General features: G+C 39.1%; 2 protein-coding genes across 6 annotated transcripts in view; both read left to right on the top strand.

Annotated features, from left to right (window-relative positions):
• Positions 1 to 7,761, top strand: part of palm2akap2 (PALM2 and AKAP2 fusion) — a 100,649-nt gene extending 92,888 nt beyond the window's left edge. For 3 of the 5 annotated variants that reach the window (XM_074618269.1, XM_074618273.1, XM_074618272.1), the window contains 3 exons: positions 192 to 367; positions 2,591 to 2,629; positions 4,023 to 7,761. In XM_074618269.1, the coding sequence (XP_074474370.1) occupies positions 192 to 367; positions 2,591 to 2,629; positions 4,023 to 4,166 (359 nt within the window). In that variant the 3' untranslated portion in view covers positions 4,167 to 7,761. The remainder of the gene's footprint in view (positions 1 to 191; positions 368 to 2,590; positions 2,630 to 4,022) is intronic. The other 2 variants (XM_074618270.1, XM_074618271.1) reach the window with 2 other exon arrangements.
• Positions 7,762 to 9,508: 1,747 nt separating this feature from the next.
• Positions 9,509 to 20,217, top strand: slc46a2 (solute carrier family 46 member 2). The gene is made up of 7 exons (XM_074617773.1): positions 9,509 to 10,144; positions 12,745 to 12,915; positions 13,608 to 13,823; positions 14,226 to 14,397; positions 17,324 to 17,407; positions 17,877 to 18,033; positions 18,728 to 20,217. The coding sequence occupies exons 1-7, from the start codon at positions 9,653 to 9,655 to the stop codon at positions 18,786 to 18,788; spliced, it is 1,353 nt and encodes a 450-aa protein (XP_074473874.1). The 5' UTR covers positions 9,509 to 9,652; the 3' UTR covers positions 18,789 to 20,217.
• The last annotated feature ends 4,942 nt before the right edge of the window (positions 20,218 to 25,159 follow it).

Below are 25,159 nucleotides of genomic sequence, written 5' to 3' on the forward strand. Positions count from 1 at the left end.
CAAGGGTGTTTGTCATTGGTCCCTGTATGAGACCTAGTACAAGGTTGTTGTTGTTGCACTAGAACTAAAACAAAACTAAATAATTATTTTAGATAAATCCCAGTTAGATTGAAAAATCAAACGTGTTCAAACGTGTTCAAACGTGTTCAAACGTTATCAAACGTGTCCATGTGTTTTTCTGTGACGTGCAGGAAAGATCGAGAAGGTCCGACCTGCACAGCCCGTCTCACCCTCACCCTCAGAAGGAGCCCTGTCTGACGCCGGCAGCGAGGACTCCGGAGGACGACCCAAAAACTACATGCAGACACTTATGGAAGACTACGAAACACACAAAGTGAAGAGGAGGGAGAAACTAGAGGACAACAGTGTGAGTATTTGAACCTGGAAAACCAGAGACCTGTACTACGAAGCGGGTTCAACATACCCAGGGTATCTTCTCGTTATCTGGCTTCACTAACCCTAACAAACGAGATCCCGCTAAGCGGTCCTACGAAGGTGGTTATCAACTCGGTTAATCAACCCAGGGTTTCTCAGTCTGATTATGAGCGCGTTCACATGAACGGGGAGGTGTTTGCAGCATCAGACCAATCACAGACATGGACAAGTGTACAGATTTGCAGACAGATAGGCAGAGCGGCACATTTAACAAAGAGTAAACTATATTAGACCAATACGAAGAAATTAAACACATAATCCAGGCTAAAAGAAACACAGTTGAAGCTGCCAAATGCAGGAAGAACAGCTGGCAAAAGAAAAAACTCCTGATGTGTGAATGCGTAAATTAACAGAGTTATTAATTTAACGTAAAACTCAAAAGGAAGATATAGTCGTCTAGATATAAATAGCTTTTTGTATGTATAACGGATGACTGGATTACACCTAATCGTGGCCAGTATTATTAATACGGCGTGTATGACTATTGCGTCTACCTTCTCAGGCGGTGTGAAACGGACTCAAGAGGAAGTTAAAAAATAAATATGAAAATATAATTCAAAACGGTAAGCACCAACAGCATAAAGCCAACTGTCCTTCCTGCATTTGTCAGTTTAAACTGTGTCATTTTTAGCCCTGGATTATGACTTAGACTTCTTCATATGTGTGTAATATAACCATACGATCCGCGCACTGAGCTTTGATTGGTCAGTAGGCGGTGCTTTTATACGAGTTGATGTCTTATCTGGAACATAACCTGCTCCGGAGCAGGTTAGCTGTTCAGCATAAGTTACCTTGGCGATCTACCCCGGTAAGAAGTGATCCACCTTCGTAGGACGGAAAACCCTGAAGGGTTAACCCTGAAGTTCTCTCACTAACGCCAAATCCTGCTCTGTAGTAGAGGCCTCTGATTAGCAGAGAGAAAGGAAGACAAAACACAACAAATGCATTTTTGTTTGCAAATAAAATAAATCAGAAATCGTACTCTAAATAAATAAATAAAATGTAACTAACTAAATAACGAGTAAAAGTTCTTGTTGAACTTCTGGCCACAGAAGACGTGCAACAAAAGTGTATCTCAGTGACAGTGGCCTGAGCTAATACTGTGTAACACCGAAAGGGAACTTCCCAGCCTGAAGCAGGAAATGAAATTGAAAGTAAGTCTCAGACGCTGGGGAATTTTGTCCTGACTCAGAATCTTTTTTTTATTTGGTTTTATCTGAAAATGTCTCTTAATGCGAGACTACGCCTGGCAGTGTGTCATTATTCAGAATAAGGTCTCTCATGAGAAGAAGTATTGAATATTGGCAGACTAAACTGTCTAAATAAAAGTCTAAATAGAATCATTGGCTTACATGTTGGAGAAAAGTTACAAAACCAGAAAATGTCACAAACAGTTTCACTTCTCCACCTTCTCTTTTCTTAAAAAGCACCATACACTCGATTTAAAGAGGACCTAATATGCTTTTGAGCTTTTTCCCTTTCCTTTAGTGTGTTATATAGTTTTTGTGCATGTAAAAGGTCTGCAACGTTACAATGCCCAAAGTCCAAAGGGAGTTACTCTCCCCCACAGAAAAACTGGTCCTGAACTGCCTGAAACGCCTCGCGTGAAGTCCCGCCTTTTCTTCCATAACGTGGTGATGTCACCAAGTAACACATTTGCATAATACCTGCCGAGCGGCTAGTTTGGCACGCCCTCAAACAAAACTAGTTAGAGCGGAGCTGGAGCGGAGTCCAAAGAGTTTAGTTAGGTTAACCAATCACAACAGTGGGCCAGCTGACCAATCAGAGCAGGCCGGATATTTTTAAACATTAAAGCATGTAAGCATGTTCTAGTAGAAACCCAAAATACAAGTATGCACCTAGAAATAAGCATAATAGGTCCTCTTTAACATTCACATACTGTACAAGAAAAGATACACCTTACATTACATTACACTAACAGATCACATACTGCAGAAAAAGTATGACATTACATTCATAGTTATCATGCTTCTTTCAAGATATATAACAGAACTGATCTTGAACATGCAGCAGGGTTGTTGTTACCTGCTGCTGCTGTTTTTGTTGTTGCTGATGTTGTTGTTATTGTTTATCCATGATGTCATCACATGTGTTGACTATTTGTACTGTTGCTTCTCTCCTGCTGGTCGGTCAGTATGCCCGTTTGTTGCTGGCTAACGAGGTAACCACTGAGGTACCTGTCTCACCTCGAACCTGTTCACTCCATGAACGGCCTTTACTGACAGACCTGGGTCAGACTAAACTGAAAACTCTTAGAAAAAGTAATACATTCCCATCTACAGGTATATTTGGAGAGGATTATAAAGGCAGTTGTTTTCATGATTGTTATCTCAGTTCAACATAGAGGGAAGTTCCCAAATCTTACTAGACTAGTTGCAAGAGTGGAGATTTCCACTGGCAATCTATTGCCACAGCATTGTAGATGAGTCAACAGCAAACACAAATGATGTCACTTTGCTCAGTTTCCCAGATAAGAAAGTGGTCCAGAAAATAGAGATGGGGATGTATTATTTCAGTTTGAAACCGGGACCGGGAGGATTCTGAGACGGAAGCCTAAAAAGTTTTATATCTGATCCCAGGTCTGCTTGTGGTCTCACTGCATTAGCTCTGTGGTGTTGGTGCTGCATGTGCTTGTCCATGAATTTGGTGTGACCTTTGACCCTACCCTTCCCCATGCACATTTGCTCTCAGTATATATCACATATTATATACAGCACCAGATAAAATAACATAAAATAGAATAAAACAAATAAAAGATGCGCTATTTAAAAATATTGGAAAATAATTAATAGCTAATGACGTTAAAGGTATAATATGTAACAGTTGTCGGATGCTGTTTGTGAACACACAGAGTTGGCCACACCTCGTCGGCTCAACGAGCGAGCAGCGATGGTCGAGTGAGCTATAGAGTGACTGAAGAGAGAGAGCGGCGTATATATTATCTTCTTCATACGCAGCATGCTTCATTCAAAGAAGCATACAACTGTTAAAAAAGATGAAAAAGAAAGCTTTTCGAGTTGTTACATGCGATGGATGTCTCTGTTGGGATCATCATCGACTAGAGTAGTAGGGCTCAGTGTTTTAAAAATAATTTATTTTCATTTTTGAAGTAATTTCCTACCCTCAAATCTACTGCACCTTCAACCTGGATTCCTGCTCACAAAGAAATCTCTCCTGTGTGTGAAGATGTGTCTGTAACTGTGTGTGTGTGGTTGTGTGTGTCTTGGCATGAGTGTGTGAGAGGGACGGAGCGTAAAAAAAAATGGAACAGTGTTGAAGCATGAAACTTTCCCTGAAATGGAAAATGTAGTTTTAATGTCAAATACTGCAGGTGAGCTTCGTTTGCTGGTTTATTTTGACTCCTATACAGCAGGACGGTTTAACCAAGCGCTCCCTCAGTGTTTGACATACACTGCATGCCGTATTAAAGTCACTGTGGTGTGTTTTTTTGTGATCGTGTTGCCATTATATCCCTTGAGCTGGGGAAAAGCATGGGGTTTTATCCGTGAACAGTTGGCTCATGCTAACAATGACGTTGCTCTGATGGACTGTTTTGTAATTGACAGGTTCTGGAGGCCACCCGCGTCACCAGGAGGAAGAGCGACATGGCGCGGAAGTGGGAAGCCGGTATCTACGCCAACGAGGAAGGACAGGAAGGAGAAGAAGAAGAAGAAGAAGAGGAGGAGGAAGAAGAGGAGGAAGAGGAGTAAAACAGCTCCTTCCAGAGACAGTTAAGGGACAGAGTGGAAAGAAAGAAGAAGATGAGGATGAAGAGACTGAAGGAAAGCAGCGAGGATCAGGAAAGGAAACAGTATTTATTTTACTAATAGTATTCTGATGATCACATTTGGACCTGAGGATTGAAGGCCAACGGTATGTTAGGTGACTGTGAGAGACATTTGAGGTGTTGAGGTGAGTTTGGTGGGGAAAAGAAAAAGGTCAGTGATGCAAGAGACACTTTGAAAGGGTTTTTATGGTGGTTTAGGAGCACTGTTCAGAGGTGTATTTGGTATTAAAGGTTTTTACTAGTTGGTAGACGCTGAATGACTTAAATATTCATAGGATTTTTCATTTGCCTGTAATTTTTTTTATTGAGATGTGGGCTGAGACCTAAAGATTTTATTTTGACTGGTTGCCTGAGACTTTGCTGATGATGGTTTTGGCAATGGGTGCTTGAAAATAACCCCAATCATCTTCGAAATGATACCAACAGGAAAAGAAAAAAAAGATGCAAACGACAACTTCTGACTGAACGTTGTTCAAGAAAAAAAACAGCGAGGCCCTAATTTCTGTCATTTCAGAATTATTTGATGATGCTGCAGGAAGGTTGCCATGGGCACTGAACCGAAATGGGACCCCAGAGCATCACTTTCAGAGCCTGTAAAGTTTTATCTTCTGCATCCTGCAGTGCCACAGTACAGATTTAAGACACATTATGACATGTCGGCGGGAGCTTTCGCAATCCTTTTCAAGCATCTGTATGAAATCTTAAGTGCCGACTTTGAGGGTCCTTGAACTGCTAAATGCTTGCGAGGAAATGTGCAAAACTAGCATCGAGGTTCAACTTTGCCTTAGACCGCCAGTGTTGGATGCACGATACGTATGATGTATTTTATCTTCTCCTATTCTATATTGCTACAGTTTCTGTAGATCTTAGAGAAAAACCACATTAGATAGAAAGCCTGTCTATAAAAACACCACTCTTCAGTGACTTTGTGTCCATTAAGTGACGGACAGACGGGGGAGGAGGGAAGCTAACTGCGGGTCATGTTTGCGTCACTTCAGTCAGTGTGTGTATGAATTAAAGGGCTGGGTCGGGGGTTTTATATTCTAAGAATCACTTATTTTACCTTCGCCGGTTACGTCGCTTTTGTTGACCTGTGCTTTCTGATGTAAGCAGTCGTTTTCGTGTATTATACTGAGGTAGGACTGTGTATTTGATATAATATGAACATGTATGTTGAGATTCCAGTGGGCGCAACAAAGCCGTGTATCTACTATACCTTGCTAGCTGAGGATAAAGTTTGATGAAAAATATTGAAAAAAGCTTTTTATAAAATGTTGTTATACCAAAACCGAATGTTGTTATTTAGAGAAAAACAGTCAGCCGACGCTTTTAAAATCTATTTAAGATTGTGTGCATGAAAAGACACTCCTCTCCTAACCTGAAACAAGCACACAGCAAGAAGCGAGATGAAGGCAATCGACTATCATTAAAGGAACAGTGTGTAACATTTCGGGGGAATCTATTAGCAGATATGGAATATAATATTCACAACTATGTTTTCATTAGTGTATGATCACCTGAAACTAAGAATCGTTGTGTTTTCGTTAGCTTAGAATGAGTCCTTCATACCTACATAGGGGGTTTTACGTTACCTGAAGGCCACCTTAGTTCTCTGATTCGCTTGTGAAACTGCGCAAACGTGAGCCGCAGAGTGCAAAACCGCGGTACCACCAGCCGCCGTCTGGCTTCCGTTGCTCTTAAAGTAGTGCTATTATGGTAAGGATGGCCTCTGAGCGAGGCGAACGGCGTTGGTTGCAATCTGCAACCACACCACTAGATGTCCCCAAATCCTACACACTGTCCCTTTAATAGTCCGCACCTACAGGCTGAACGTCTGTTCATTTTGTATGTTAATATAACATAACGGGAAGATTTGTGCGTTGGGGTTGTCAGTTTTTTTTTACTAACTATATCGTGAGCTTTGATTTTGCAGGACGATGCGATTTCCTGTTTTGCTAAATGAACGAGGAATTACTGCAACACAGGCCTCTATGAGTGTGGTGATGCTGTGGATTGTCAGGAAGCGAGGTTCAGCTACGAAATGAAAACAACAAAAAAACAAACAGTAATAATGCCTGGAGCCTACAGGACTGTCTTTAAATGAGAAATTTAAAGTAGAACCACTTTAACTGAAAAGTTCAAAACGATTCAACTTTTCGGTCTTTGTTAGCTTGTTTATTGAAGCCTTTGAGATTTTTTTCTTTCAGCATTACTGTCGGACGTCGGGAGGATGGTTGAGAAAGATTTCTCCGTGAACCGCAGGTCACAGTTCTCGATCGCCGTATCTGCGAGCGTGTCCTGTTCAGGTGTCTTTCAGCCAGGCAGTGACCTCTTTTGTTTGCTCACTGAATAAAATCTTAAGAATTCAAACTGAGATAAACTTGCACAAAAAGATAAAGAATTTGCGGGACACATACCAACCCTCGACGATAATGACTATTTTATTTATTGGTTTAGTCCCACCCTGAGTGCAAATGATCTGACTCTTCTCTCTGAGGGAAATGTAGTGCCAGCAACCACCAACCAGATGTGTGTGACGTTTCCACTTTCTCCTGAAACAAAAAAACCCACATCGGTTCCAGAGAATTATCCTCGCTCTTGTTTTTCTAGTGATAATATATAAAAATGAGAAAAAGTATTTAAAGGACCAGTGTCCCTTTTTTATGAGGCGGAAATGTTGTTGTGGTGCAGCGGAAAGCGTGTCGATAACCACAGTTGCCACGGAGGTACAGTGTCACTGATGCTGATATGAGATTAATTTGCAAAAAGGTATTTTGATGCATTTCAATGTGAGATATTAGATTTTAGAGGAGCTTGAACAGACTTTTTTTAAGGATGAATGACAGATACAGATCCTTTGTGATGGATGATAGTTTTACAGTGGCCTATTGTGGATGCCGGCAGAGCGTCTATACTGTATCTAAGCTTTATTCACAGCATGTTTTGAGTTTTAAGCAACAAAAGCAAAATGGCTTTGTCCCTAGTTTACTGTAGCTGCTGCAACACATTGTAAAACCTAAACGTTCACAAACACACTGTCCTCATTCCACCTTTGAGGGACACAGTCAAACCCCTGACTCATTTTGAGTTCTCATTAAATACTCTATAACACGTTTGGAATGGTTACAGACATCATGCACACGCAGAGGAGCTCTAATCGTGTGATTTATTATTATTATTATTATTATTATTATTATTATTATGCTTTTGTTGTTTGAATTCATGGTGCAGAGATGATTTATTTATCATTTTTAAATGTTGGCTTGTTTTATCCTGCAGAAGCGCCCGAGCTTCAGTGTGGGACTCACGCTGTCTGTGTGTGCGTGTGTGTGTGTGTGTGTGTGTGTGTGATAAAGCAATCCTATTATACAGTATTCAGTATAACCTCTGTTCCTATGTTAACCACTTGTATGCTCATACTCATACTGCTTTATTTTATAGCACATGTAAGGCTCACAGTTATACACCTACTATACATATTCTGAATATTTTCTCATTAAAAACAAAACCTGTAAATGTGGGATTTTTTGAGTGATTTATTCGTGTTTTAAACAAACCATGGTCGTGTTCATATGTTGACCAAAAGAAAACAAAATACTCTGGTTCCAGTTCTCTAATGTGATGATTTTTCTTGTTTGTTTCATGTTTTATACCACTGTAAACTGAATTTCTTTCATCTTGGATTGTTAGTTAGTCAAAACAAGCAATATGTCAACTTGAGCTCCACCAACACGTGATGGCCATTTTTTTTTTTTTTACTATGTTTTCACATTTTACACACTAAACAACCAACTGATTAATTAAAAGTAACTGATAATTAAATTAGTTGCAGATTTAGATGGATTACCTGTCTAGGCTAACTGATTTTCATTATGTTCTGACATGTTTTACTGACTACCATACCACAGAAGCCAGGGGGTGATAACGACTGTTTTGATCATTTTAAGCAGCAGTGGATAGAATTGGAGCAAATATGATATTTCTATAAAACGGTCACTATATCCTGATAGTATTGCATGAGACAGGTAATCTGAAAAAAAATCATGTGCCTCTGTGTCCTCCTGCGCTCCTAATGGCATCTGCAAGATTTCACAGAACGGAGGAAAACAACCAATCAGAGCCGAGCTGGAGCCTTGCCGTCTCTGAGTAGCTGTCAATCACTCATAAACTCTGATCAAATTAGGCAGCACTGATGAAATATGAATCAATATTCTGTTACTGTAATGCCTATTTTTCACATAAATTTTTTTCAGAAACATCTTGTAATTTACTGTTCAGCTGTAATATGTGCGTCCTCAGTCCTTTTCTCTACTCCCTCTTCACATATGACTGCTCAACTATTCACCCCACCAACACCATGGTCAAATTTGCAGACGACACTGCTGTAGTAGGACTGATAACCAACAACAACGAGACAGCCTACAGGGAGGAGATCCAACATCTGACACAATGGTGTTCCCATAACAACCTGGATTTAAACACAACAAAAACAAAAGAAATGATAATAGACTTCAGGAGAGTAAGACGGGTGGAGCACTCTGCCCTCTGCGTACGTGGAGAGGAGGTGGAGAGGGTGGACTGCTTCACGTACCTCGGAGTCCACATTTCGTCAGACCTCACCTGGTCCAAAAACATCTCTCATCAGGTGGGGAAGGCCCAGCAGAGACTCTACTTCCTCAGGAAGCTGAAACAGGCTCACCTTCCTCAACACCTGCTGATCAACTTCTATAGGGCAACCATTGAGAGCCTCCTGACCTACTGCTGCACTGTGTGGTTTGCTAGCTGCACAGTGGAGAACAGGAGGGACCTGCAGCGGGTGGTGAGGATGGCGGAAAAAGTGATTGGAACCACATTACCCCCCCTCAGTGACCTATACACTGGTCAGCTCTGTAAGAAAGCCAGCTGTATCTCCAAAGACCCCACCCACCCTGGACATGTACTGTTTGATCCCCTTCCCTCCGGAAGGACATACAGGACAATTAAAACACACACCAACAGACTACGAAACAGCTTTTACCCACAGGCTGTCAAGTGTTTTTTTTAATTGCCTTTGTTAATTATTCTTTTTAATTAAATTTGCTCCATTTCTACCCACTGCAGCTTTAACTCAAAACTACAAATGTGTCCCATTGAAGACAGACAGGGTGGTTCCCAAAATCTCGCGCACACACACACATGTGCACACTTTACAGAGTAATCACGCCTGTTTTAGAGCACGTGGGGTGAAGAAGAGGAGGAGGAGGAGGAGGAAGTTTTGGGTTTGAGAGATATTATTTTCTCCCTCTGTGCAAATTCATTCAAACACTGACTGAGGAGGTCCAAGGAGTTCTTCACTTCATCAGAAAAAACTAACTTTACTTTTAAACTCTAAATTTCATGAGGAAGTGTTAGTATAAAGTCTCATCTATCATGCAGCGTCTGTGTCAAACCTGCTGTCAGACAGGCATGAAGGCCCTCCGGAGGATCGAGGTGATCGTGGTGCTGCAGCAGCTGGGCAGCTCTCTGTTCAGCACCGCCCTACAGATGGTGGTCAAAGACCGGACTGATGTTAACGCCAGCTCCACCAACACAACCCTCTCCTCCAGGGACGACAGCCAGCAGAAAGTCATGACGGACTTCTTCATGACCTACAACCTCATCAACCACCTGGTGCCCATCCTACCGGCGCTGCTGCTGGCCAGGCTGGGAGACCGCGGCTGGAGGCGAGTCCCCATCGTGGTGCCTCTGTGCGGCTACCTGCTGTTCAGACTCGCCCTGCTCCTGGTGGTCATCTTCCGGCTGCCGCTGGAGCTGATCTTCGCCGCGGAGGTCGTGTACGGGCTGTCCGGCGGCTTCTGCTCCTACTGGTCCGGCGTGATGACGCTGGTGTCGCTCTCATCCACGGCGACTGACCGCTCCAAGGTCAGTATACTCTGTCGGGCTGCTACCGATCTTGGTCGACTAGGATTTATATATATATATATATACAGCTCTGAAAAAAATTAAGAGACCACTTCAAAATTATCAGTTTCTCTGGTTTTACTATTTATTGGTATGTGTTTGAGTAAAAAGGACATTTTTTGTTTTATTCTATAAACTACTGATAACATTTCTCCCAAATTCAAATACAAATATTGTCATTTAGAGCATTTATTTGCAGAAAATGACAACTGGTCAAAATAACAAAAAAGATGCAGTGTTTTCAGATCTGGAATAATGCAAAGAAAACAAGTTTATATTCATTTTTAAACAACACAATACTAATGTTTTAACTTAGGAAGAGGTGGAATAACCTTGATTTACAATCACAGCTTTCATGCGTCTTGGCATGCTCTCCACCAGTCTTTCACATTGCTGTTGGGTGACTTTATGCCACTCCTAGCGCAAAAATTCAAGCAGCTCAGCTTTGTTTGAGGGCTTGTGATCATCCATCTTCCTCTTGATCACATTCCAGAGGTTTTCAATGGGATTCAGGTCTGGAGATTGGGCTGGCCATGACAGGGTCCCGATCTGGTGGTCCTTCATCCACACCTTCACTGGCCTGGCTGTGTGGCATGGAGCATTGTCCTGCTGGAAAAAACACTCCTCAGAGTTGGGGAGCATTGTCAGAGCACAAAAGAAGAAAAGAAGAGCCATGCTGAGGTTTGTACTTGGCTTGATTCACAAAGACAAATCTTCCCAATTCCAACCTTGCAAAAGCATCCCCAGAATCGGGCAGATTTGTCTTTTTAAGGACGCATGAATCAAGCCAAAGTACAAACCTCAGTCTGGAGAATGTGAAGACTTCCTTTTGTCCTTTGTGTAAAAGACTTCCTGTAAAGGCACACCTCCCTACAATCTAGCATCAGCAGGTAGCGGGCAGCTTGACTAGTTTTTGAAAGCTGATAGACCAGCTACTTATATACTATTATCGCAAGCAAGAGACACTTTCATTCCAATGTTTTTACAGCCAGTGTATAAGAAAAGACATTTAGGATATTCAATATTGAATACAAATCTGAGAATATGTATTGAATACTGAATAGAACCAATCTCTATAACAGAACAATGACCACATAGGACATTAGAACACAATAAACACACTAAAAAAAAAACAATTCTGTCAGGGGCGCCAGTGAATGTCTGCCTTTGTTTGCTCTTTCTGGTCCTTCCACCATCCCTGTCCGGCATTGCGGAGCCACACTTTTACTGAGGCTTTGTCTTCTGATTCCATGGCCCGGCTGCTTTTAGTCACAGCATCTAAGTGAGAAAGAAAACAACAATTGAATTTGAAACAATGTCCATGGGCAAAGTAGACATATTGCCTTAAAGGCACAGCCCTCAGGACAAAACAGATTATTTAAACAAAATTATAATTATCCCTATTATGTTGTTGCCCACTGCTGCTAATATCAATCCTAGAAGCTTGTCAAGCTCCTGTTGTTCTGCAATTTGTTCTTAAGAAAAGAAAAGTGTCAGATTCACAGCATTTTCTTAAACTGCAGAATTGTTTGTACCTTATAATGATGGATCCCATTGTCCTCGTAGAGTTCAAGGCGTGTGCCAGTTGGTCTTGCCAAACAAATTAAAATAATTTCAATAATGAGTAACAATAAACACGCCAATCCCCATTAAAGGTCATGAGACTGCAGGGCCGTGTGAACACACAGAGATTGAAAAAGGAGAATTGAGTCAAGAATACCCAAGTCTAAAGAGGGTGGAGCACCGGACCAAAGTTCATGATATTTGGTAATCTGCAAAATGATGACAAATGATGTTGAAATAGAAAGGGTGTGATAATAGATCATAAATTATGTTGGAAACCACACACAAAAACTAAAATGCTTAAAACCACTGCAATATTATATAAAACTAAAGATATGTTGAGTGATAACTCACTATATATATATATATATATATATATATATATATATATATATATATATATATATTACTGTATTGTTCTCTCACAGTTCCATACATTACCTACTGTGTGGAGGTATGGTGAAACATACAAAAACAACACTAATCACATTTTCATGTTACAGAAAAGAGCTAGAACTTACTACTGGCATGTCATTCATGGCCATTGACAAATGTGTACAATTGATTTGCTTAAAGGGACTGTTTGTAAGAATCAGAAATGCTTGTTAACAGCGACACCTGTGGCTGTTAAGTCAACGAAAGTCAGCGTCGGGCTCGCGCTTGTGCTCGCTCTACATAGACATGAACGAGCATCGCTCAAAACAGTGAGGTGACACACGTCAGCTAAAACCACAATATCACTCTATATTTCACCTGCGCGCATATCGAGCGCGCATGGGACACCGACCCGGGTGATTTATACGTGTAAGAAGTTACAAACAGTCCCTTTAAACTTTACCAAGAATAACAGAAAAATACCACCAAAAAAAACAAAAAAATTTCTGCCAAATACAAAAACAACTACCTTAAACATCAAAATAAATGTACTTAAAGTTGTAGTTAGTCAGAACATGAGGTCAACTTTTAAAAGAAGTAACGTGTGTCCATGTCCCATGCAGGTGATGATGAAAGTGGAGCTGCTGTATGGGACAGCAGGTCTGGTGGGCAGCCTGGTGTCGGGTCATCTGTTCCTGATGTACAGCTCCAGTTTGGGAAATGGAACCATCCTGCTCACTGTGAGCACGCTGCTCTACCTGCTCTGCATCATACACTCCATAGTCCTGCTGCAGGTCAGTGTGTGTGTGTGAAATATTATGTGTTGTCTGTTCTGTATGTTATGATATTTGCGTCTCTGTAAACTAAGGCCGCTCCACCATAGATTGGCCAGCATATTGGTATCTGGCAATAATTGTTCAAATGTTAGCTATATGTATATAAAGTATGCACCAGTAGTAAAGAAAAGACCAGATTTAGGTTTGATAATCTAATCAAATTTTAGGATAGACTACTCTTTTGTTTCCTGTTTGGAAAAGATTGCTATACACTGCAATTCCACAATGTATTTGCAGCAGTTTTATTCTATCTAGCTAGAGTCTGAGAATTTCTTCACTGTTGTCACTCAACCAAAATAGAAATGGATGACGCAGGTACTGTTCGCCTCCGTGGATCAAGCTAAACTCTACCTCTGATTTCAAAAACTTTTTTATGAAGGCTGTTGTATATACTGTGGAACTGAAAAGTCACAAATAGAAAGGATCCAGACAGCCAGCCACCGGAATAAACTCAGTCCTGTAAACTGTGTATTTTAAGAAAACAATGAAATAGTTAAATAATTTAGACACAAATAATGTCATATTGTCAGAACCACATTTTCAGCTTTTTAAATCCCCAAATTGTATTAATGATTCACTTTACTACAACAGCTGAGCAGTATACAACTCATGCAGATGTTAAATGTTTTTTGTGTCCACCTTAATTAAAGGTGAAATTCATATCCAGCAAAGAGACAGAGGACGACTCCCCCCTCCTTACTGATGCCTCCAGTGAAGTTCCTGTCGAGGCTCCTGCCGGGAGAAACAGGGTGAACGTAGTTCTGCTGTTTGCATCTGCCATTCTGTACGGCTCTGCAGTGGGTGGAGCTGTAGAAATACTGTCCGTCTTTGTGCTGAAAGAGCCACTCAGCTGGAACGCCACTCAGGTGACATTTTGCCGTCTTTGTGTTAGGTTTTGTATTTGGGATTTTAATGTATGAAAAATATAATAACAGGGTTTTTGCTGATTAGAAATTGATCCAATAAAATGATTAGACACTAGCATAGAATATAATCAGCCGAAATTATACAAACATTTGCTGTTTTCGCATTTTGAATAGACTGGACAATGCCAAATTATTAACCCTGAATTGTAGAATAAGTAGCTGCATACGGTAGATCCATATATACATTGTGTGTTTTTATGTACAGTATAGTGTATATTGATTTTATTTTGTCTCACTTATAATTTAATTTCTCTCACTGATGCACTTTCTTGTTTGCCGTACAATTACATCCTTGAACTTGTTTCACTTTCTCTTCCTCTTCTTTCTCCTCTCTTCCTCCAGGTGGGTTATGGGAACGCTGCAGGCTTCGTGATTTTCCTCACCAGTTTCCTCGGCGTCATGGTGTTTCGTCGCTGCTTCGGCGACGTGATGCTCATCCTGATCGGCATGCTATCGTTCGCCTCGGGAATTTTCTTCATGTCCTTCGTCACGACAACTACCATGTTCTACCTTGGTAAGCATCTTAAACTGAGGCACAGTTTGTAGTTGATCATGACTAATTGACATACTATAACCCTCCCAAAAAACAAATCATGCAAGTTGCAGTTCAGGCCATGTTTTCTCCTTGCAGTTTTATGTCTTACCCCCTGACAAGTTTTTCCACTTAAACAGAAACATACTCATCAAATCATCTCCTCCTTAACATTTGTCTCATTATACAGTACTGTGTCACCAGGCTAAATGCTCTTAACTTAAATGTAATGAACCGGGTTACTCTGTCATCCATCCTAAGGTCAAAACCATTTAGTGGACAGAAATAGAACTGCAAGTAACCATTCTTTTTACTATCAATTAATCTGTCAATCAAAATAGTGAAAAAAGCCCACCACAGTTTCTCGGAGCGCGATGTGATGTCTTCAGTTTGGTTGTTTTGTTTGACTCTCAGTCCAAAACCCGAACATAGTCAATTTACTATTATATAAAACAGAGAAAAGAAACAAACCTCTCCAAATTTGAGAAGCTGAAATCAGTATTTTTGCTTGATAATTGACTTTAACAATCAATTGATAACCACCATTGGCAATTATTTGATAAATAGGGTAGTCATTTCAGCACATTTTGTCCAGCACAAGTTAGAGGCTTAGATGTGTGTATCAAAAAAGATTCTCATAGAGGCATTTTTTTTTCTCCAATATGGCAAACTTCTGTTGGAAGCAGAAACCCAGTAATTTTTTTTTTGCTGGCAGACAGCTCTGTCCCACAGACTAAAACAAGTCTTTGATCCAGCAAGAATAAGGAATGGAGCTGAGGAACTGAATTAATGTAGTCTGTGTTAAATGTCAGGTCAGATCGAGGTTATCAACACAAATTATAAAAATAGAGGAACCTATATAAACTAATGAGGAACTTAGAGTGAGAAGGAGCCATATGAGTAGCATGCCATGAAAAATGTCACCAAAAATGTTATAGTACATCATAAAAAAGTCAAAGTATAGCATGCCATAAAAGTCAGAAAAATGTCGTAGTATAGTATGCCATAAAAATTTAATTAAAAAAAGTCATAATATACTGTGTCAAAAAAAGGAAAAGTAATAGTAGAGTCAAGTATGTCAAAAAAATCATAGTATAGTATGTCAAAAATATCATAAAGCCATAGTATAGTATGTCGAAAAAAGTCATAGTATAGTATGTCGAAAGAATAAAAGTCATAGTAGGTAGGATTTACTGTAAACCAGCTGAGTGCTGTGCCAGAAATACCCACCCAGTCTGCCAGTCGGTCTAGTAATATATTGTGGTCAACCGTGTCACATGCGGCACTGAGACCCAGTAAAACTGAAACTGAAATTCTACCACTGGCTGTGTTCAATCTGATGTCATTGAAGACCTTAACAAGAGCAGTCTCAGTGCTGTGGTGCGGTCAAAAACCTGACTGGAAGACAACAAAAGAGTTGTTTAGTGCCAGAAAGCTATTTAATTGTTGAAAAAACAGGGTTTTTTTCAATTATTTTAGCCAAGAATGGAAGATTTGATATCGGTCTGTAATTATTTACTATTGATGAGTCCAGATGATGGCAGTTTTCAGGGCGTGGGAAGACTCCTGAAACAAGAGATGCATTAACAATCTGTAAAAGCTCTGAGACCATACAATCTGATACGTTTTTGAAAAAGCCTGTTGTCAGAATGTCAAGGCAGCATGAGGAGGATTTTAGATGTTGTATAATTTCCTCCAGGTATGTCTGGTTTATTGGATACAACTGTGTCATGTTATTTTCAGCAGCTTTAAGTGGATGCAAGGTCAACACACATCCTGTGCCTGATAAGGAGGAAGTGACTGCTTGTCTGATTTCGTGATATATTTTTTTTTCTGATAAAAAGGATGCAAATTCATTGCAGGCCCTGGTGGATAAAAGTTCAGAGGCTACTGACACAGGAGGGTTTGTTAGCGTGTCGACAGTAGCAAACAGGGCACGTGTGTTATCGTTGTTTTTGGTGATGATGTCAGAGAAGAAGGACCGCCTTGCATTTCTCAGTTCTGAATTATAAATGCAAAGTCTCTCTTTATAGATGTCATAATGAACTTGTAGATTTGTTTGCCTCCACTGGCGTTCAGCTTTTCAACACTCTCTTTTCTCATTTTTCATAACATAGTATGTTGAAAAAAAGTCGTAGTATAGTATGTCGAAATAAACAAAAAAAAGTCATAGTAAAGTATGTCGAAAAAACATAAAATAAATGCTAGGATAATATGTATCAAAAAGTCATAATATAGTATTTAAAAAAAAATGTCATAGTACAGTTTGTAAAAAAAAAAGTCATAGTATAGTATGTCGAAAAAAATTCGTAGAATAGTATGACTGTTTTTCGACATACTATACATAGTATCGACATACTGTACTATGACATGTTTTATTTTTTACTACATACTGTACTAAACTATGACTTTAATTTTTTTACCACATACTATACTAAGACTTTGTTTTCGACATACTATACTTTGACTTTTTTTTTCAACATACTATGCTATGACTTTTTTTCGACATATGGTACTATGACTCGTTTTATTTTTTACCCCATACTGTACCATGACTTTTTAGTTTCTTTTTTTCGACATGCTATTCTGACTTTTTTTTGACATACTCTGACTTTTTTTTTTTCGACATACTATACTATGACTTTTTTTCAACATATTATACTATGCCTTTTTATGACTTTTTTTCCGACATACTTTACCGAGTTGTTTTTTTTCGACATACTCTGACTTTTTTTTCGACACACTATACTATGACTTTTTTTTTTATTGCAAAAAACTGATTGTTTAGATGACGTGGGTAAGATGAGACAGAGAGAAAACAATAGCTGGCCGTGGTGAGTGCAAATGGACATTGTGGAGGTATCGAATGGATATACACTGTAATAAATCCGTTTTCATTTCTCCGCAGCTCGCTCACTCAACCTGTTTGCTCTCATTCCGATGACTACCATCAGATCTCTGCTCTCACAGCAGGTTCCAGCATCCTTATGTGGTGAGTAGGCAAACCTGTATGTGTGTGTGTGTGTGTGTAGGTTTGTGAAAGCACAACAGATGACTAATAATAACAGTAGAGATAATTGAACAGTGAAAAGAATTAAATACACAGCAGAGTTATGCACATGCTACTAATGGTTATGGCTACTAAAATCAACATATTGATTTGACTATTAAAGTAAGAAATATGGAGGGCACTTGGGACAGCACATGTTCACAGCGAGGTATGTGGATCATCCAGAGTAACCAGGACTTTGTTACCTGAAAGAGATGTGTCCGTTCAATTCAATGAACTTGAAATTAAATTCACTGCAAATCAAACTTCATTTTTTTTCTGCAAAAAAATGCTTTTATCATCCAAAAATGATGAATTATTCATTTTTAAGGAGATATCTGTGAGATTGGCTTATAAGAAAATGTTTGTTTCCTCTGAACCATATTGACCTATCTGTACTCCGTCCCATCAGGCACCATTCTCACCTCCCTGCAGTTGTCTCTGAAGTTGGCCGGGCTGGCGCACGTCCCTGCCTTTACTAAGATCTATCAGGCAACCCTGGACTGGTTCCCAGGCTTCATCTTCATGCTCGCAAGCATCATTACAGTACTGGGAATGATACCCATCAGGTAGGATATGGATGATATGCTTTTGCTGGCAGTGATAACATTTGGTCTATTCCTACAAGGGCTCAATATTTGTTTAGTGCTTGTATTTACTTTTCAACCAAATTAATTTGGGGTGTTTTCTGAATATTTTTAAAAGGTATAAAAATGAGATTAGTCTAATACAAAAAAATCGGGGTGAAAATCAACAGTTAAGAACACTATTTACAATTAGTTGTTATTATTATTATTAATCATGTATTTTGGCCATTTCTTTATAAACTCAATTTTTACTTAAATTTTTTGGGGAGGGAAACACACACCGACTTTCCTGCCAAAAGTTAGAAAAGAAGGTTGATACCACTCCCTTATCTGTCTGTGTTATTTAACCTCCTTCACAACAAGCTAGTAGGACATGGTTGGTACCAATGGATTCCTTAGGTTTTCTCGTTTCATATTTCACTCTACCTTTAAAACTGAGCCCAGCAACAGCCTCCGAAAGATCAATTGCATTAATGCATTAAAGAAATTAGTGGCGTTAACGCATTGCATTATTATCGTGTTAACTTTGACAGCCCTTTAAATGATCTATTGTCTCTACATGGTCTATGTCTGGTGTTGGAATGATGTACAACCATGAATGAAAAACTGACTTAAAAAACACACACCACCTCATCTTCTCATCAGTATCTATATTTCCTCTCTCCTCCACCCCCAGCATCGTCGGCTGCAGATCACGTCAGAGGCGACCGTATGACAGGGTTCGGGTGGAAGAATGATGGCACCGCCATCACCGCCAGCAGTGAGCGTTGGTACGAGGCGTACAGAAACTGAGCCATGAAATGGGCAAAAAGGAGAACGGTGCTCTAATCTCTCCATCTCTAACCCTAACATGTTAAAAGTTGCAGTGCAAGAGAGCAGTTCCCACAGGCTTTGGCTGTCATAGGAGGAACAGACAGCAGGTTTGACAAAACGTTTTAAATGATTGAACTATTGACAGAGATACATTTGTTCAAATCAAAGTCATGTCCTCAACAACACACCCAAGGAGATCTCAGTATTATTGTGTGAATGCTGTTTCAGCAAGTCAGAGTTGTGTGCTTACAGTGCCGTCGCAGTCTGTATGCACTTGCTACCGGTACTTTTATGTATGCTGTAGGTGATTATAAGGTATGAAAGTAAGTCTGCTTACTGCTTTGAATTAGCCTATGTTGCAGCTGAAAGAATAGGGCTAAAATTGTCAAGTATCTTCTATTCTATAAGAATACATCTAAGCAACACATTGGTTACGTACAAAAAGATACCCTGGGTATGTTGAACTTGCTTAGTAGTACAGGCCTCTGCACTGTGTCCTCCTACAATTGCTGAATTGTAGATTCATTAAGTGGATGGTTTACAGACCTGGTACTCTTCCAGCTGTTTATTAATTTACAAGCAGACTTAATGCTTTTAGTTTGTATATTCCCAGTAGTTGTGACACATCAGCACTTTAAAAATGAATGAATTAACATTCAGTTGAGCAACAACTCAGAAATATTGAGTCATTTGACGTCGTCACGCGCCGACTGTCTTCCTCAATAGAAATGCTTTGTAGATTAAAATAAAAATGTATGTACTTTAGTTACTAAAGTAAATACTATTAGTATACTTATAGTATTTTGATGATTTACTGATTTGTAAACCTGCAGGTTAGGAAAGGCTGACAGGATAAACGAAAAGTTTTATAAAAATTACATACTACTTTTTTTTCAGACTTCTTATGTACAGGGGTTTGATATTTTGACTTATTGTTTGAGTTTTAGCTTGTGTGATTTTGTTTGATTGACAGCCATATTGCCTTTGCACGGAATTATCTGCATATTTTTTTTAAAAATATGAAATTTAGAAATGTTTATCAAATAGTTAGATATAATAATTAATTTACATCTACAGTATTTATGTATAGTATTTTATTCATTGCTGTCAATGAGTTTATATGAAGGTGTTGACACCTAAGGTAAAGTTTATGTTGGTGTAAGGGTTAAAACAAAATGTTAAATATTTGCAGTGATGAACCATAAAGCTGCATTTTGGAAAAAGTCTATTTTTGTATATTTTTTAATAAACATTCCTCAGGTATGTTATTAATTTGATTTTGTTTTTAAGAAAATTAACTGGATGCAATGTTTTATGAAATTCACTTTAATTCTGTCAATTAAAGTATTAAGAACATTTCAAATGTATTTTTTGAAATTATATATATATATATAACCTTTAAAATGCAATACAATACAACATAATTGACGGTCAATTAATATACTCCTTGACAATACACTATTATTTGGAACAAACCATTTTTAGTTGCAGGGGGATCTTGTGTTAGTAACTTAGTCGACTGATATGATTTAGCCTAAATGTGAAACTCAATTTTAAAATGTATTTATTTTTATTAAGTATTTAGAATTTAATAATAATAGACAGATAATGCTAACTTGAGTTATTCTGAGCCCAAGACCCACTCAATTGCAAAAATTGTCATTTTAGTAACATCGTGACAATTTCAGATTTCAAATGAAACAGTGTGCACAAAATGTCTGATTTTATAAAATTTGATATTTTTGAAGAAAGAAGTTTAAAACATATCATCAATGGACAATGAAATGTACCCCCAATTAGAGAATGACTCAAGTGTTAACCATAAGAGACAAAAACTCAGACAGATAAACAAGGAGGAGGTGCAGAAATCTAGTTTTAGTTTTAAAAGCAAAATTACAGATTTTAAAAAGTACTGAAAGAAGTACAAGTATACAAAAAAAAAGACTTTGTTACTGCTAGAAGTGTAATTTGTTTCTTCCAAACCTGCAGGTACACTGTAACACTGTTAGCTCTGTCAGCACTGTTGCCATTGTTTTCACTGTTAGCGCTGGGCCTTTCATGCAGAACGCTGCTCGCAGAGTTCAACCTGGTTGAACGATAAAACGAAGGAAAAGAAATCGGACCTGAGCAGACAAGTATCAAACGCATTCGCTCTTTTTATTATTGGTCCAATATATCCAAAAAAATCATTTGAGGTAAAGATAAATTGCATCAAAACGACATCAATATACAAGCTTATTTATAATTACAACAAGATGTTATTAACATCCAAATGTACAATAAGGACTGAACGTAAACAGTACACACTGGGGAAATAAAAAAAGACTGAAGCTAGATTCACACGTGCATGAGTCGTCTGACTTTTAACCTTTCACGCAGATTTGATTGATCGGGTTTTATCCTGCGCTGCAAATCAGACTCTCTCATCATGTGTGAATCTAAGACAGGAGGAATAAGACGGGGACATTTGGCTTAGAAACATCGGATTTGCACATGAAAGAAAAACAATAATTGATACTCTCCCTTCTTTACCGGCTTGTACAGTGGCAGCCATCATCGTCCCTGTTTGGATGTTTAACCTGAATCAGCTTTGCAGACGATGCCTTTCTTAGCATTACAGAACCGAGCTGGCATCAGACTATTAATTGTCATTTTTGGCAACTGAAAGAAAGCTAATTTAGTTTAATTTGTTTTGACATATCTGCCGGGGGGTTGGAGCTACATATACGTATAGTGCAAAAATAAATCAGCAGGCACACAGCATAAGATGGGGATTTTACAATGGCTATTAGTAAGAAGAAGTTAATTTATCGGAGAACTATTGTTGTGGTTCCAATGAGCATCAAAAATAAAAAATAAAATGTTTCGTTCCTCATTTTTTTGGTACAAATCTCCAAAATCCTGTCTACAATGTGTCATTGTAATCTTCACATACTCATTGGAAACCCAAAAATGATCACCTGCTTCTTTTCTACAAAAATAGACTCAGCTGTACCATATAATTCAGCTGTACATTGGGGTATGTTGGATATACAGTATATTGCCATTAGAGCAAAAAGAAACTTCAAATCAAGTCTGAATGATCCCAAAACAAATTACTTCATCTACACCAGAAAGCAGGAAAGTCTACAGATGCACCGATGCCTCTTTTTGTAAAGAAATCACTGCCGCGATTCACAGCTGTAAACAAACAGATACCGATCTGATCAGGAAAATAATACACAACAAAAAGGAAAGAGGGATCAAAGACACTTTTTAGGTCCCCTTTTATCATATTTTCTACATTCCCTATTCCTTTGCTCTTCATTGAGTCACTTTATCGCATTGAACACTAGCGACTAGCTGAAATGTGGAAATTAAGCCACCTCGCTTTCTTATTTTTTTCTCGTGGTGTTCCAGAGTGCAATGCGCTAATATGAAAACAGAGTTCGAAATGTAAAAATTTACAATCTGGTTTAAAGGTGCCTAGTGGAGTTTTCTTGTAAATATGCAAACTTATGTTCACATTCAGTATTTCTTAGCATAAACTTTGTGCCTTTCTTTGAAATATAAACAGAAAAACACACTGCTCCATAGTGCTACTAGTGGTCAAAAACTCTACCGGCTGCTCTCAGATTGTGATTTTTTGGATAAACCATTTTTAAAATATCTTTAATTGTGTTTGCCTGTTTATATAAGTTGTGACAATTAACATAAAAAGGATGGAAAATATAGAAAATACGAATAAATTATAGTAGAACTGTTCTTTTAAAGCAGTAGTTTGGAGGAAATTGAGGTCTTCTTCTACAGTTTATGTGACAGAAACAGATGGTACAGAAGCTTTGTTTTGATTTCCGAACACATCTGGCTCTTGGTAGTGGATTTTAAAGGGATAGTTCGGGTGTTTTGAAGTGGGGTTTTATGAGGTATTTATCCATGGTAGATGTATTACTTACAGTAGATGACGTTCGGCGTGCCCCCAGCTTAGAGAAACAGGAGTACCGACACCGGAGCAAAGCAATACAGTGCTAGGGACGGCAGAAAAACATACGCTTAAAAAGCGTACACTTATATTAGTCTTTCTGTCGGCCCCGTCCTAAGCACTGTATTGCTTTGCGTCTGTTTCTCGATGCTGGGGGCACACTGACCGTTACCTACTGTAGCTAATACACCTACTGTGGATAACTCCCTCATAAAACCCCACTTCAAAACACCCAAACTATTCCTTTAATATTTTGAAACAAATACTGTAATTTAGCATCAGTGCATCCGTAGTACTGCCCCGCTGTGGCTGCCTCGACACTGGACCAAAGTGAACTCAGAAAGCGTCTCTCCAGCTTACTGGCTGCGTTCAAAATGCCTAAATAAAACTTGTCTTTGTGTGTCACCTCGCTGACTTCTGCTAGTAAGCAGAAACAGTAGAGTAGCTGCGTCGAGCTTTTAAAAGCTCGAGAGGAAAACATGAAGGACAAGTATTATAAAGACCAGTTTACAAGCAGCCAGTTACTTCTCACCGCTGTCTTAGCACTCGCGTTTGGCTACACTGAGGGGCGAGCTCAGTAATGTGACTTCAGCCTATAAAAACAGGGCAAGGGCCATTCAAAGACAATCTGAATAAAGCACATTTAAAAGAAACTAAAACACAGGAGCCTCTAAGAGCACACTGAAAATCAAATCAGCACCTTATTTCGGAAATAAATGAAATTACGCTAAAGAAACTCTTCATCAAAAAGAAATTATTATCACATTTGTTTTGAAAACTAACATCTTTTTTAGTGCAAAGAAATGAACAAAAGTTAAAATCAGTCTTTGTAAATGTGGTTCTGGGAGGATGTCTGCCCTGGTCATCATTTATGCTGAGTGTAATGAGCTAGCAATACGGCTTAGGACGAAAAAAAGAAAGAAAAGGAAATTCATATTAGCCAGGATATTAGGAAACTCTCAGCACGCTGCATCTCTCCTCTGTGGTCAAAAAACCTCAGAAATCACAAAATAAAGCGGGTTCAGCAAAAGGTTACGCATTGACGTATAACAGAATCTCTCAGAAGGGATTTTTCCTTTAAGGCATCAGCAACATTTTGAGCCAAAACAAGTGTGACGCAAAAATGCCGTTGGTCGTACGTGCTACTGCATCTGAAATGGGGAAAAAAAATGTTTCCCATGAGTCACAGCTGAGTAGAAGAGGTGACGTTGTCAGACTGCTCAGTCAGACGGTTCAACGGAACTGAATTGCAAAAGAAATCCACATTATTGTGTCATTAGAACAAACTATAGCTTTTAAAGTAAAGGGTGCTCTGAGCTGAAGAGCTTTCACAAAACTCCTTTGAGCGCTGGTTTATCCAATTCTTCAAGTGTTTACATGACACGGCAGAGATTTCCCAGAAGCCCTCAGTGCTCTTTTTTCCTCTGAAGGCCAGCGGCATCAACATGTTTAAGAAATTCACGAATCCGAACCTGAACAGAAGTTCACTTATTGGCTCTTAACTCTTAACTTCTCTTTGACTCTAAAAAGTCCTACAAAAAATGAGAAATAGAATAAATTACACCTTCAATTCCTTCTTTGTGCTTTTCTGCCTGCCTGATTCGCCATTTAGCATCCTCAGCTGAGTCAAAGCCTTTGCTTGAAGCAGAAAGGTGAAATCCCTACAGCAGGTATACATGGCAATGACAAAAAAAAAAGAAAAACGTGATAAAGAGAAACCAACAGAAGTAGCACACCTCCAGTTTCAAAAGAAGGAAAACTATTGTCATCTCGACCACCAGGTGGTGCTGCTACACTGCACTCAAAACACAAATGTATGACCAAATCTGCTGTGCATCTACGCTTAAAAACACAAAATGACCACTTCCCTGATAAAGCTCAACACTCGTGTCGTCATTGTTAAATGCGGCTTTGCTTCATGTCAATATATCTGTAAGAATGTGGATCAAAAATACATATTTTGAAAAAACGATCAGTGGCTTTGAGGCCCTGTTCAGACCTGGTATTAACATGCGTCCTGAGTGATCGGATCACAAGTGGAAAGCTCTAAGTACAGGTGTGAACGCACTCAAGACGCATTGAGGACGCATTGAGATCTGATCGCTCAGACCACGTTCGGAAGTGGCTTTTAGCAGTGTGTACATGAATGTGTCCTGGGTCTCTGCGCTCCTCATGAATGCCTCGCGGCATGGAAACGGCTTTTGTGCTCTACTGTATTCGGTCGGTGCGACTGTATTTTATTAAAATATATTGTATCTATTGGCTACATAATCTACAGACTATCAGACCAAGCACAGGAAGTGCATTATTATCATACTGTGGGAGATGTGTCAG

The sequence above is a fragment of the Sebastes fasciatus genome, chromosome 19, assembly GCF_043250625.1.
Source record: "Sebastes fasciatus isolate fSebFas1 chromosome 19, fSebFas1.pri, whole genome shotgun sequence".
Taxonomy (NCBI): domain Eukaryota; kingdom Metazoa; phylum Chordata; class Actinopteri; order Perciformes; family Sebastidae; genus Sebastes; species Sebastes fasciatus.

Bases quoted from the DNA above. Each gene is read 5' to 3' on its own strand.
- slc46a2 (XM_074617773.1), top strand. From the start codon at position 9,653: ATGCAGCGTCTGTGTCAAACCTGCTGTCAGACAGGCATGAAGGCCCTC. The intron at 10,145-12,744 runs GTCAGTATACTC...TGTCCCATGCAG, and splicing joins CGGCGACTGACCGCTCCAAG to GTGATGATGAAAGTGGAGCT. The intron at 12,916-13,607 runs GTCAGTGTGTGT...CCTTAATTAAAG, and splicing joins ACTCCATAGTCCTGCTGCAG to GTGAAATTCATATCCAGCAA.